At 40.9% G+C, this 15505-nt stretch overlaps 1 protein-coding gene across 1 annotated transcript in view; it reads left to right on the top strand.

The window, feature by feature from the left end:
- The first annotated feature begins 3697 nt into the window (after positions 1–3697).
- LOC142297263 (uncharacterized) overlaps positions 3698–15505 on the top strand; it is a 307434-nt gene continuing 295626 nt past the window's right edge. The window contains 2 exon segments of the mRNA XM_075341518.1: positions 3698–3704; positions 3820–11778. Coding sequence (XP_075197633.1) covers positions 3698–3704; positions 3820–11778 — 7966 coding nt within the window.

Below are 15505 nucleotides of genomic sequence, written 5' to 3'. Positions count from 1 at the left end.
ACTACTCCTCCTATTATACTCCTCTCCCCCCGGACTCCTCCTCCTATTATCCTCCTCTCCCCCCAGGACTACTCCTCCTATTATCCTCCTTTCTCCCCATGACTACTCCTCCTATTATCCTCCTCTTCCCCAGGACTACTCCTCCTATTATCCTCCTCTCCCCCCAGGACTACTCCTCCTATTATCCTCCTCTCTCCCCAGGACTACTCCTCCTATTATACTCCTCTCCCCCCGGACTACTCCTCCTATTATCCTCCTCTCCCCCCAGGACTACTCCTCCTATTATCCTCCTCTCTCCCCAGGACTACTCCTCCTATTATCCTCCTCTTCCCCAGGACTACTCTTACTATTATACTACTCTCCAACCAGGACTACTCCTCCTATTATCCTCCTCTCCCCCCAGGACTACTCCTCCTATTTTCCTCCTCTCTCCCCAGGACTACTCCTCCTATTATCCTCCTCTTCCCCAGGACTACTCTTACTATTATACTACTCTCCTCCCAGGACTCCTCCTCCTATTATACTCCTCTCCCCCCAGGACTACTCCTCCTATTATCCTCCTCTCCCCCCGGACTACTCCTCCTATTATCCTCCTCTCCCCCCAGGACTACTCCTCCTATTATCCTCCTCTCTCCCCAGGACTACTCCTCCTATTATACTCCTCTCCCCCCAGGACTACCCCTATTATACTCCTCTCCCCCAGGACTACTCCTCCTATTATCCTTCTCTTCCCCAGGACTACTCTTACTATTATACTACTCTCCTCCCAGGACTACTCCTCCTATTATACTCCTCTCCTCCCAGGACTACTCCTCCTATTATACTCCTCTCCCTCCAGGACTACTCCTCCTTTTATACTCCTCTCCTACCAGGACTACTTCTTCTATTATCCTCCTCTCCCTCCAGGACTACTCCTCCTATTATACTCCTCTCCTACCAGGACTACTCCTCCTATTATACTCCTCTCCCCCCAGGACTACTCCTTCTATTATCCTCCTCTCCCCCCAGGACTACTCCTATTATACTCCTCTCCCCCCAGGACTACTCCTCCTATTATTCTCCTCTCCCCCCAGGATTACTCCTCCTATTATCCTACATTCTCCCCAGGACTACTCCTTTTATTATTCTCCTCTCCCCCCAGGTTTACTCCTCCTATTATCCTCCTCTCCCCCCAGGACTACTACTCCTATTATACTCCTTTCCCCCCAGGACTACTCCTCCTATTATACTCCTTTCCCCCCAGGACTACTCCTCCTATTATACTCCTTTCTCCCCAGGACTACTTCTCCTATTATCTGTTAGGGCCAGGTGGAGGGGCGGACCCAGGAGGTGGATCCACTGGGCCGAACACCTTACTGAAGGCAAGGGGTCCAGTAGCCGGAGCACAACAGGTAGCAGGACAGTCCGTTAGAAAGAGTGGAATGTAGGAGTCCCTGGGACCACGAAGTCACTGATGGTAGTCCGGGTGACAGAGCTCAGGTTCGGAGGCCGAGATGTTGTCAGGCGGAGTCCGGAACCGATGGAGCGAGAGGACGGATCACCACAGGGATCAGAGATGGTACGGACTGACAGGATGGCAGATAGTCAGCGTTCGGGGTTCGGGAATCGGCAGGACCGGATGGCGAGGCAGGAGCGGCTCTAGAAGAGAGATAGGTAAGTATACCAGCAGACACAAGGAGACCTGACTCCTAGCTTAGGAAACACGAAGAACAGGCCCCGCCCACTTGGACATTAAACCCCTTTATACCCTGTACCTGTGTGTTCAATATCCTGTCCGTGGACGCTGGCCCTTTAAGAAAGGGTCAATGACCGCGCGCGCGCCCTAATGCGCATGCGCGAGGCCCGGGTGCCAGAAGCCAGGGCAGGGAGCGGCGAACAGGAGGCAGGGGAGGCGGGCTGGAGCGAAGCTGCCGGCGGACGCTGGGAGCGGGGACCGGGACGCCGCCTGGGGATCATAGGTGAGGGGGCCTGGAGGCTGTGGAGCGAGGGACGCCGGACAGAGGAGCCGGGGAGTGAGCCAGGGAAGCCGGGGAGCGTGGCAGGGGAGCCAGGGAGCTGGGCAGGGGACCCGGGGAGCGTGACATTATCCTCCTCTCTCCCCAGGACTACTCCTCCTATTATCCTCTTCTCCCCCCAGGACTACTCCTCCTATTATCCTCCTCTTCCCCAGGACTACTCCTCCTATTATACTCCTCTCCCCCCAGGATTACTCCTCCTATTATCCTCTTCTTTCCCCAGGACTACTCCTCCTATTATCCTATATTCTCCCCAGGACTACTCCTTTTATTATTCTCCTCTCCGCCCAGGACTACTCCTCCTATTATTCTCCTCTCCCTCCAGGACTACTCCTCCTATTATCCTCCTCTTTCCCCAGGACTACTCCTCCTATTATACTCCTTTCCCCCCAGGACTACTCCTCCTATTATACTCCTTTCCCCCCAGGACTACTCCTCCTATTATACTCCTCTCTCCCCAGGACTACTTCTCCTATTATCCTCCTCTCCCTCCAGGACTACTCCTCCTATTATCCTCCTCTCCCCCCAGGACTACTCCTCCTATTATCCTCTTCTTCCCCAGGACTACTCCTCCTATTATACTCCTCTCCCCCCAGGACTACTCCTCCTATTATACTCCTCTCTCCCCAGGACTACTTCTCCTATTATCCTCCTCTCCCTCCAGGACTACTCCTCCTATTATCCTCTTCTTCCCCAGGACTACTCCTCCTATTATACTCCTCTCTCCACAGGACTACTCCTCCAACACACACAGACACACTCTGCACAAAACATACCTCCCCCAAAACACACACAGACACCCACACAAACCGCGCAACACACACAGAACCACACACACACAACGCTGCAGACACACAGCGCTCCACAAACAACGCAACACACAAACGACACTGCTTTCACACACACCCACACCCAGATAACACCCAGAACATTTACAGCGCCCTACACAAACACTTGGTAACTACACACAACAACATCTATATATCTAACAAAAATTATTATACATTAACTACACAATAAATTCTAGAGTACCCGATGCGTTAGAATCAGGCCACCTTCTAGTTGTTATATAAAACCTATGGAACCTATACATTTCCTGTCATAGTGACAATAAAAAGACAATTACACCTTACTGCTGTAATTGAAGTTCATAAACATAATAGTAGATTGTTGGCTTTTGTAATTTAAAGAGGGTCTAAAAATCCATTAGGTTCACATAGAACTGAAAGCGAGAATACTTAAAACCAGTATTACCAGAAGAAGGACACTAATTCATGTGAAAGCTAAACAGAAACAGTGGCCATTCAGTGTGATTGGAGTGGAGGTTGAATGCAGGGTTTCATCGGTGCACGTGTTGCTAGACAAAGCCGTCTCCGGGTATATAGTGTAAAGTTCAGGTTTAATTAAGCAACAAAAAGAAGTGGTAAATCTCTACCGCAGAATAAAGTAGGATTTATCCAAATCTGTCTGTGGGAATACATCTATGGTTTTCTTAACATTTCAATTGTAAACATAATTAAAAGCTATGATCTGCTATTGATTAACTATCCTGAAGATAGGAATACAAATACCTATGCCAGGAAAACCCCTTTAAGATCTCACCATGATTTGACCTATGAGATATGTGTGAATAATGGACCACAACAAGACTATAGTAAAGGATTATCTAGAAATGTATGAGCATGCAATGTATGAAATTGCACAGTATAGGATGTTAGTGAATAATTAATATACAAATTGTGCAGTTGTAAGAGTAATTTTAAGAACATTTTGTAATATTTTCTTTTGTGTTATTATCCAACAGGTGTTAATACCACAGCTATTGATGTCAGTGCAATCGATGCTACTGAAGTGACTACAGAAGAAAGTATAACAACAGCTGATATCAGTACAGGGGGTGATCTAGAAGTGACTACAGAAGAAAGTATAACAACAGCTGATATCAGTACAGGTGGTGATCTAGAAGTGACTACAGAAGAAAGTATAACAACAGCTGATATCAGTACAGGTGGTGATCTACAAGTGACTACAGATGAAACTATAACAACAGCTGATATCAGTACAGGGGGTGATCTAGAAGTGACTACAGAAGAAAGTATAACAACAGCTGATATCAGTACAGGTGGTGATCTACAAGTGACTACAGAAGAAAGCATAACAACAGCTGATATCAGTACAGGTGGTGATCTAGAAGTGACTACAGAAGAAAGTATAACAACAGCTGATATCAGTACAGGTGGTGATCTAGAAGTGACTACAGAAGAAAGTATAACAACAGCTGATATCAGTACAGGTGGTGATCTAGAAGTGACTACAGATGAAACTATAACAACAGCTGATATCAGTACAGGTGGTGATCTACAAGTGACTACAGATGAAACTATAACAACAGCTGATATCAGTACAGGGGGTGATCTAGAAGTGACTACAGAAGAAAGTATAACAACAGCTGATATCAGTACAGGTGGTGATCTACAAGTGACTACAGATGAAACTATAACAACAGCTGATATCAGTACAGGTGGTGATCTAGAAGTGACTACAGAAGAAAGTATAACAACAGCTGATATCAGTACAGGTGGTGATCTAGAAGTGACTACAGAAGAAAGCATAACAACAGCTGATATCAGTACAGGTGGTGATCTAGAAGTGACTACAGAAGAAAGTATAACAACAGCTGATATCAGTACAGGTGGTGATCTAGAAGTGACTACAGAAGAAAGTATAACAACAGCTGATATCAGTACAGGTGGTGATCTAGAAGTGACTACAGATGAAACTATAACAACAGCTGATATCAGTACAGGTGGTGATCTACAAGTGACTACAGATGAAACTATAACAACAGCTGATATCAGTACAGGGGGTGATCTAGAAGTGACTACAGAAGAAAGTATAACAACAGCTGATATCAGTACAGGTGGTGATCTACAAGTGACTACAGATGAAACTATAACAACAGCTGATATCAGTACAGGTGGTGATCTAGAAGTGACTACAGAAGAAAGTATAACAACAGCTGATATCAGTACAGGTGGTGATCTAGAAGTGACTACAGAAGAAAGCATAACAACAGCTGATATCAGTACAGGTGGTGATCTAGAAGTGACTACAGAAGAAAGTATAACAACAGCTGATATCAGTACAGGTGGTGATCTAGAAGTGACTACAGAAGAAAGTATAACAACAGCTGATATCAGTACAGGTGGTGATCTACAAGTGACTACAGATGAAACTATAACAACAGCTGATATCAGTACAGGGGGTGATCTAGAAGTGACTACAGAAGAAAGCATAACAACAGCTGATATCAGTACAGGTGGTGATCTAGAAGTGACTACAGAAGAAAATATAACAACAGCTGATATCAGTACAGGTGGTGATCTAGAAGTGACTACAGAAGAAAGCATAACAACAGCTGATATCAGTACAGGTTGTGATCTAGAAGTGACTACAGATGAAACTATAACAACAGCTGATATCAGTACAGGGGGTGATCTAGAAGTGACTACAGAAGAAAGCATAACAACAGCTGATATCAGTACAGGTGGTCATCTAGAAGTGACTACAGAAGAAAGTATAACAACAGCTGATATCAGTACAGGTGGTGGTCTAGAAGTGACTACAGAAGACAGTATATCAATGTCTGATATTAGTACAAGTGATGATCTAGAAGTGACTACAGATGAAACTATAACAACAGCTGATATCAGTACAGGTGGTGATCTAGAAGTGACTACAGAAGAAAGTATAACAACAGCTGATATCAGTACAGGTGGTGATCTAGAAGTGACTACTGATGAAACTATAACAACAGCTGATATCAGTACAGGGGGTGATCTAGAAGTGACTACAGAAGAAAGCATAACAACAGCTGATATCAGTACAGGTGGTGATCTAGAAGTGACTACAGATGAAACTATAACAACAGCTGATATCAGTACAGGGGGTGATCTAGAAGTGACTACAGAAGAAAGCATAACAACAGCTGATATCAGTACAGGTGGTGATCTAGAAGTGACTACAGATGAAACTATAACAACAGCTGATATCAGTACAGGTGGTGATCTAGAAGTGACTACAGAAGAAAGCATAACAACAGCTGATATCAGTACAGGTGGTGATCTAGAAGTGACTACAGAAGAAAGTATAACAACAGCTGATATCAGTACAGGTGGTGGTCTAGAAGTGACTACAGAAGACAGTATATCAACATCTGATATTAGTACAAGTGATGATCTAGAAGTGACTACAGATGAAACTATAACAACAGCTGATATCAGTACAGGTGGTGATCTAGAAGTGACTACAGAAGAAAGCATAACAACAACTGATATCAGTACAGGTGGTGATCTAGAAGTGACTACAGAAGAAAGTATAACAACAGCTGATATCAGTACAGGTGGTGATCTAGAAGTGACTACAGAAGACAGTATATCAACATCTGATATTAGTACAAGTGATGATCTAGAAGTGACTACAGATGAAACTATAACAACAGCTGATATCAGTACAGGTGGTGATCTAGAAGTGACTACAGAAGAATGTATAACAACAGCTGATATCAGTACAGGTGGTGATCTAGAAGTGACTACAGAAGACAGTATATCAACGTCTGATATTAGTACAAGTGATGATCTAGAAGTGACTACAGACGACAGTATATCAACGCCTGATATTAGTACAGGAGATGATCCAGAAGTGACTACAGATGATAGTATAACAACAGCTGATATTAGTACAAATTATGATCCAGAAGTGACAACAGATGACAATATATCAACGCCTGATATTAGTACAAGTGATGATCAAGTGACCACAGATGAAAGTATAACAACAGCTGACATCAGTACAGGTGGTGATCTAGACGTGACAACAGACGACAGTATTACAACGCCTGATATTACTACAAGGGACGATCCAGAAATGACTACAGATGAAAGTATAACAACAGCTGATATCAGTACAGGTGGTGATCTAGAAGTGACTACAGAAGAAAGTATAACAACAGCTGATATCAGTACAGGTGGTGATCTAGAAGTGACTACAGAAGAAAGCATAACAACAGCTGATATCAGTACAGGTGGTGATCTAGAAGTGACTACAGAAGAAAGTATAACAACAGCTGATATCAGTACAGGGGGTGATCTAGAAGTGACTACAGAAGAAAGCATAACAACAGCTGATATCAGTACAGGTGGTGATCTAGAAGTGACTACAGATGAAACTATAACAACAGCTGATATCAGTACAGGTGGTGATCTAGAAGTGACTACAGAAGAAAGCATAACAACAGCTGATATCAGTACAGGTGGTGATCTAGAAGTGACTACAGAAGAAAGTATAACAACAGCTGATATCAGTACAGGTGGTGGTCTAGAAGTGACTACAGAAGACAGTATATCAATGTCTGATATTAGTACAAGTGATGATCTAGAAGTGACTACAGATGAAACTATAACAACAGCTGATATCAGTACAGGTGGTGATCTAGAAGTGACTACAGAAGAAAGCATAACAACAACTGATATCAGTACAGGTGGTGATCTAGAAGTGACTACAGAAGAAAGTATAACAACAGCTGATATCAGTACATGTGGTGATCTAGAAGTGACTACAGAAGACAGTATATCAACATCTGATATTAGTACAAGTGATGATCTAGAAGTGACTACAGATGAAACTATAACAACAGCTGATATCAGTACAGGTGGTGATCTAGAAGTGACTACAGAAGAAAGCATAACAACAACTGATATCAGTACAGGTGGTGATCTAGAAGTGACTACAGAAGAAAGTATAACAACAGCTGATATCAGTACAGGTGGTGATCTAGAAGTGACTACAGAAGACAGTATATCAACATCTGATATTAGTACAAGTGATGATCTAGAAGTGACTACAGATGAAACTATAACAACAGCTGATATCAGTACAGGTGGTGATCTAGAAGTGACTACAGAAGAAAGTATAACAACAGCTGATATCAGTACAGGTGGTGATCTAGAAGTGACTACCGAAGACAGTATATCAACGTCTGATATTAGTACAAGTGATGATCTAGAAGTGACTACAGACGACAGTATATCAACGCCTGATATTAGTACAGGAGATGATCCAGAAGTGACTACAGATGATAGTATAACAACAGCTGATATTAGTACAAATTATGATCCAGAAGTGACAACAGATGACAATATATCAACGCCTGATATTAGTACAAGTGATGATCAAGTGACCACAGATGAAAGTATAACAACAGCTGACATCAGTACAGGTGGTGATCTAGACGTGACAACAGACGACAGTATTACAACGCCTGATATTACTACAAGGGACGATCCAGAAATGACTACAGATGAAAGTATAACAACAGCTGATATCAGTACAGGTGGTGATCTAGAAGTGACTACAGAAGACAGTACATCTGTTATCAGTACAAATGATGATCCAGAAGTGACAACAGATGACAGTATTTCAACGCCTGATATTACTACAAAGGATGATCCAGAAGTGACTACAGATGAAAGTATAACAACAGCTGATATCAGTACAGGTGGTGATCTAGAAGTGACTACAGAAGAAAGCATAACAACAGCTGATATCAGTACAGGTGGTGATCTAGAAGTGACTACAGAAGAAAGCATAACAACAGCTGATATCAGTACAGGTGGTGATCTAGAAGTGACTACAGAAGAAAGTATAACAACAGCTGATATCAGTACAGGTGGTGATCTAGAAGTGACTACAGAAGACAGTATATCAATGTCTGATATTAGTACAAGTGATGATCTAGAAGTGACTACAGATGAAACTATAACAACAGCTGATATCAGTACAGGTGGCGATCTAGAAGTGACTACAGAAGAAAGCATAACAACAGCTGATATCAGTACAGGTGGTGATCTAGAAATGACTACAGATGAAACTATAACAACAGCTGATATCAGTACAGGTGGTGATCTAGAAGTGACTACAGAAGAAAGCATAACAACAGCTGATATCAGTACAGGTGGTGATCTAGAAGTGACTACAGAAGAAAGCATAACAACAGCTGATTTCAGTACAGGTGGTGATCTAGAAGTGACTACAGAAGAAAGCATAACAACAGCTGATATCAGTACAGGTGGTGATCTAGAAGTGACTACAGAAGAAAGTATAACAACAGCTGATATCAGTACAGGTGGTGATCTAGAAGTGACTACAGAAGACAGTATATCAATGTCTGATATTAGTACAAGTGATGATCTAGAAGTGACTACAGATGAAACTATAACAACAGCTGATATCAGTACAGGTGGTGATCTAGAAGTGACTACAGATGAAACTATAACAACAGCTGATATCAGTACAGGTGGTGATCTAGAAGTGACTACAGAAGAAAGCATAACAACAGCTGATATCAGTACAGGTGGTGATCTAGAAGTGACTACAGAAGAAAGTATAACAACAGCTGATATCAGTACAGGTGGTGATCTAGAAGTGACTACAGAAGACAGTATATCAATGTCTGATATTAGTACACGTGATGATCTAGAAGTGACTACAGATGAAACTATAACAACAGCTGATATCAGTACAGGTGGTGATCTAGAAGTGACTACAGATGAAACTATAACAACAGCTGATATCAGTACAGGTGGTGATCTAGAAGTGACTACAGAAGACAGTATATCAACGTCTGATATTAGTACAAGTGATGATCTAGAAGTGACTACAGACGACAGTATATCAACGCCTGATATTAGTACAGGAGATGATCCAGAAGTGACTACAGATGATAGTATTACAACAGCTGATATTAGTACAAATTATGATCCAGAAGTGACAACAGATGACAATATATCAATGCCTGATATTAGTACAAGTGATGATCAAGTGACCACAGATGAAAGTATAACAATAGCTGACATCAGTACAGGTGGTGATCTAGACGTGACAACAGACGACAGTATTACAACGCCTGATATTACTACAAGGGACGATCCAGAAATGACTACAGATGAAAGTATAACAACAGCTGATATCAGTACAGGTGGTGATCTAGAAGTGACTACAGAAGACAGTACATCTGTTATCAGTACAAATGATGATCCAGAAGTGACAACAGATGACAGTATTTCAACGCTTGATATTACTACAAGGGATGATCAAGAAGTGACTACAGATGAACGTATAACAACAGCTGATATCAGTACAGGTGGTGATCTAGAAGTGACTACAGAAGACAGTATATCAACTCCTGATATTAGCACAAGGGATGATCCAGAAGTGACTACAGATGAAAGCATAACAACAGTTCATATCAGTACAAGTGATGATCTAGAAGTAACTACAGATGAAAGCATAACAACAGCAGATATAAGTACAGGTGGTGATCCAGAAGTGACTACAGATGAAAGTATAACAACAGCGGACATCATTACAAATGATGATCCAGAATTGACAACAGACGGCAGTATTTCAACGCCTGATATTACTACAAGGGATGATCCAAAAGTGACTACAGATGAAAGTATAACAACAGTTTATGTCAGTACAGGTGGTGATCTAGAAGTGACTACAGAAGACAGTATATCAACGCCTTATATTAGTACAAGAGATGATCCAGAAGTGGCTACAGATGAAAGCATAACAACAGTTGATATCAGTACAATTGATGATCCAGAAGTGACTTCAGATGAAAGCATAACAACTGTTCATATCAGTACAAGTGATGAACCAGAAGTAACTACAGATGAAAGTATAACAACACCTGACATCAGTACAAATGATGATCCAGAATTGACAACAGACGGCAGTATTTCAACGCCTGATGTTACTACAAGGGATGATCGAGAAGTGACTACAGATGAAAGTATAACAACAGCTGATATCAGTACAGGTGGTGATCTAGAAGTGACTACAGAAGACAGTATATCAATGCCTGATATTAGTACAAGGGATGATCCAGAAGTGACTACATATGAAAACATAACAACAGTTGATATCAGTACAAGTGATGATCCAGAAGTAACTACAGATGAAAGCATAACAACAGAAGATATCAGTACAGGTGGTGATCTAGAAGTGACTACAGAAGAAAGTACTTTTATTATCAGTACAAATGATGATCCAAAAGTGACTACAGAAAACACCATATCAACACTTGATATCAGTACAATTGATGATCCAGAAGTCACTACAGAAGACAGTATATCAACGCCTGATATCAGTACAAGTGATGATCCAGAAGTGACTACAGATGAAAGTATAACAACAGTTGATATCAGTACAAGTGATGCTGCAGAAGTAACTACAGAAGAACGTATTTCTACCACTGATATCAGTATAAGTAAAGATCCTGAAGTGACTACAGAAGAAACTATATCAACACCTGATATCAGTACAAGTGCTCTTCCAAAATTTACTACAGAAGAAACTATATCAACGCCTGATATCAGTACAAGTTTAGCTCCAGAAGTGACTACAGATGAAAGTACAAGTACAGCCAAATTAAGCACAATAGAACCCACAATTACACAAAGTACCAGTGCATTCAAGCCAGAAACAATGGTGTCATCATCACCGGCAACGTTGCCAGGTGTCAGTACAGGTTACCCAACAATATTAACATCGGAGGGTGCACTGAATACCACTGTAATATCCTACACGCCCATAACATCATGGACCCTGATGCCAACAAGCATTTCAACGTCTATTGGATCCCTATCATCTACATCGGCATTGGCTGATTCTACAACCACAATGATAACTACAGCTTGTAAGTATTATATTTACCTCTGATTCCAATAAGAAGTAAACTTATGACTCTCCTCCAAGTGTAGCTTGGAAATTAAATCTTTTACATTTTTAGTATTTCTTTCAAATTAACCTTATAGCTAAACAACTATTATGATGTAGTCACATAGTCCAGCATAGCAATTTTATAAAGAGAAGATGCTGAAACCTACAATAGGCTGTTGCAGTTCCTGCACAGCTGAGGAACCACCGGCTGTAATCCAATAATATATAGTAAAGTTTTTTCTGGAGCAGATCTATATAAAGCGTCATTCTATAGAATAGTTGTTTGTTTCAAAGCAATGCAATTTTATAACTATGTAAGCTCAGCAATCAGCAGGAACCCTAAGCAAAAAAGTGTAATTTCTTCTGGATAATTTTATCAGTTATAGTTTATTTGATCATATACAACGCATTTCTAATGTAAAGCACCACTTCAGTGTGCTTTTTTGTTTCTCTGTTGGAGTGGTGCTTTAAATCTATACTCACCTGCCGCCATCTTCATCTTTTTCCAGCGTCGCTCCTGTCATTCTCTAGTGATTTGTGACCTGCCGGTTGCTCTAGTGTTTCATAGAGCACATTGGAGGTCCTTTTTTTATACTTTGGAATATACCACACAAAAAAAATCCCGTAGCAAGGTCAAATAAATAACAAAACACTTTATTAAGAGACAGTGACAAGGTTGCAGAAAAGCAGGAGCGTCACTACAATAATAAGAAAATAATCAAAAACACACTGAAATTCTTATCTGGTATGTAATTGGCTTTAAATGCAAAGGTGTGCATTTGTATACCCAAAGGGATAACTGGCAACAATTATGGTTAAAGTGCTCTGGGCAAGCACTTTAACCATTAAATTAATCCATGAAAAATAAAGTGTACATATATCAATTGAAACAATAATTATTAGTACAAAGCTGGGGTGTTAAACAATGAATAGTATGCACCAATATAAGTGCAAAGGGCAACCAGTTGTCATTATCGCTATACACAGAGCAAAAGTTGAAAGATTGGTATAACTGGTAGTAAATAGAAGTAGTTAGATAAAACATTGCTGCTGAGTAATTTGAATGTTACTCATAAGTAAGAGTTATAAAGATACATTACCTGGAAAGGGACTGTGTGCACATGTGTTGCCCACCCCAACGCATGTTTCAGCGAGTCCTTCATCAGAGGTTGGAGTCATCATGGCAAAGCCAGGTTTAAATATAACAGTACATTCCAGCAAATCTTAGTGCCTGTTTGTAGTTTGGCCATGGCAACCCCCTGCCAACCACAGCTATACAGCGCAATGCGTCATGAGCAAGATGCGTGCAGTGCAAGGTGGAGAGTAGGAGGGACAGCGGGTCAAATTGCATGCCATTGCACTACCCAGAATGGTTTAAGCAAGATACGATTGCATAGTCCAATGACACACAGCTTGTGCGTGTGTAACAGACGCAGCAACTCCCAGCCAATCAAAGCCACACAATGCAAGGAGCCAAAAAGTGATTTATGCACCACAGGACACCAAAGAGGAGAGGATCAGCAGGGCAAAGCAGAAACACACATCATGTAAGGTAGCAAATTAATCACATGCATGGTAACCCATGGATGTATGCAGTGCAATGGATATACGTGATAAGATTCAAAACCACATTAGAGACATACAAAAAATAAAGAAAATCATATGGAAAAAACACATAATACAAACATGAGCATGCTATAACAGGAAAAGCCACAAGATGTTGACCATATACCATCATATTCAATAGCCAGACAGCTCATATATATGAATGTATAATGAAATATTTTGAACATGTTTGCGATGATGTCACTATGTACATTCAATCAAAGGTATATGTGATAATTAGGGATGATTGAATATCACAAATATTCGGCAATAATCGGCTTCGCGAATATCCGACGAATAGGTCGCTGCTATGCAAATATTCGATGCACAATGTAAGTATATGAGAAGCCAGAATAGTTGTTATTCGGGTTTCCCATAGACTTACATTGCGCATTGAATATTCGCAAATAGTCAAATAGCGGCGACCTATTCGACGAATATGGGCGTTGCCGAATATTTGCGGTATTCAATCATCCCTAGTGATAATACAATAAAGTGAATATGTGCACATATATGTACACACCAAAATGAGGAATATAAAGCATTTATAGATAAATAAATATAGGAAGAGGATGTAGGGTAAGGGGAGTGAGACTAGTGAAGAAGTGAAAAAAGGGGGTGAGAAGAGGAAATATTCATGCATATGTATAGGCACTACATGTGCATAAATGAGGGAATATGAGATAGAAACTATGATTATAAAGTAAATGGTATTGCATGCACATATATACACACATGTCCCATGAAAAAAGCTTTCTATTGCATACATTTTCTACAACCTTGTCACTATTTTCAATAATAAAGTATTTGTTTATTTGACCCTCCTACATCCTTTTCGCTTGGTCTAGTGTACGCATTATACCGGTCAGGCCTCCACTTTGTCCACAACCAATGCATTGTTCTCCATTGGGATAGTGATATAAATATATATATATATATATATATATATATATATATATATATATATATATATTTATTTTTTTCATATATATATGTATAACTATCTTGTTGCGGTTATCCTATATCATTGTTTATTTATTATCAAATGTATATATTATTTGTCTATGTATAAAACATCTTCAATATATGTATTTTTCTAGCAATATTCTTGAACGGAGTCTCAACCATCTACTCAGATGTTTTTAATTGTCCTGTTCCACTGCTTTTAATTATGGGTTATTTGAGTATCTTCCACAAAGGAGGATATATTGTCAGTGTTGGAGCTCAGTTCAAGTAGGACCGTGAAAAAGGCACATAGTGCTGAAACATGTAGTCCCTTGCTGGAGTGCTATTAATTGATTGGAGTTCCTCATACTTTTATATGACTCAATGGATTAATAAAGAAGAAGTTTTTAAAATTCTGGTGAAATTTCATCCTTTTGCTGGATCCTAATTCTCCTACATTTATATATATATATATATATATATATATATATATATATATACATATATATATATACATACTAGTTGTAGTTCCTGGGCGTTGCCCGGGATAGTAACTGTCACTTTGTCTCTCTCCCAGTCTCTGTCTGTGTGTCGCTGTCTGTCTGTCTCTCTGTCTGTGTCTTTCTTTGTCTGTCTGTGTCTATGTCTCTGTCTGTTTCTATCTCACTGTCTGTATTTGTATCAGTCTCTATCTCTGTGTCTGTCTCTATGTTTGTGTCTCTCTATCTCTCTCTTTCCCCGTCTGTCTCTTTCCCCATCTGTCTTTGTCTGTCTCTTTCCCCATCTATCTCTTTCCAGGTCTGTCTCTTTCCAGGTCTGTCTCTTTTCCCGTCTGTCTCTTTGCCTGGCTGTCTCTTTGCCTGGCTGTCTCTACCCAGGTCTGTCTCTTTCCAGGTCTGTCTCTTTCCAGGGCTGTCTCTTTCCCCGTCTGTCTCTTTCCCTGTCTGTCTCTTTCCCTGTCTGTCTCTTTCCAGGTCTGTCTCTTTCCAGGTCTGTCTCTTTCCCGGTCTGTCTCTTTCCAGGTCTGTCTCTTTCCCGGTCTTTCTCTTTCCAGGTCTGTCTCTTTCCAGGTCTGTCTCTTTCCAGGTCTGTCTCTTTCCCCGTCGGTCTCTTTCCAGGTCTGTCTCTTTCCAGGTCTGTCTCTTTCCCCGTCT

This window comes from Anomaloglossus baeobatrachus, chromosome 3, assembly GCF_048569485.1.
Source record: "Anomaloglossus baeobatrachus isolate aAnoBae1 chromosome 3, aAnoBae1.hap1, whole genome shotgun sequence".
NCBI lineage: Eukaryota > Metazoa > Chordata > Amphibia > Anura > Aromobatidae > Anomaloglossus > Anomaloglossus baeobatrachus.
This window is presented reverse-complemented; position numbering and strand designations above follow the sequence as displayed.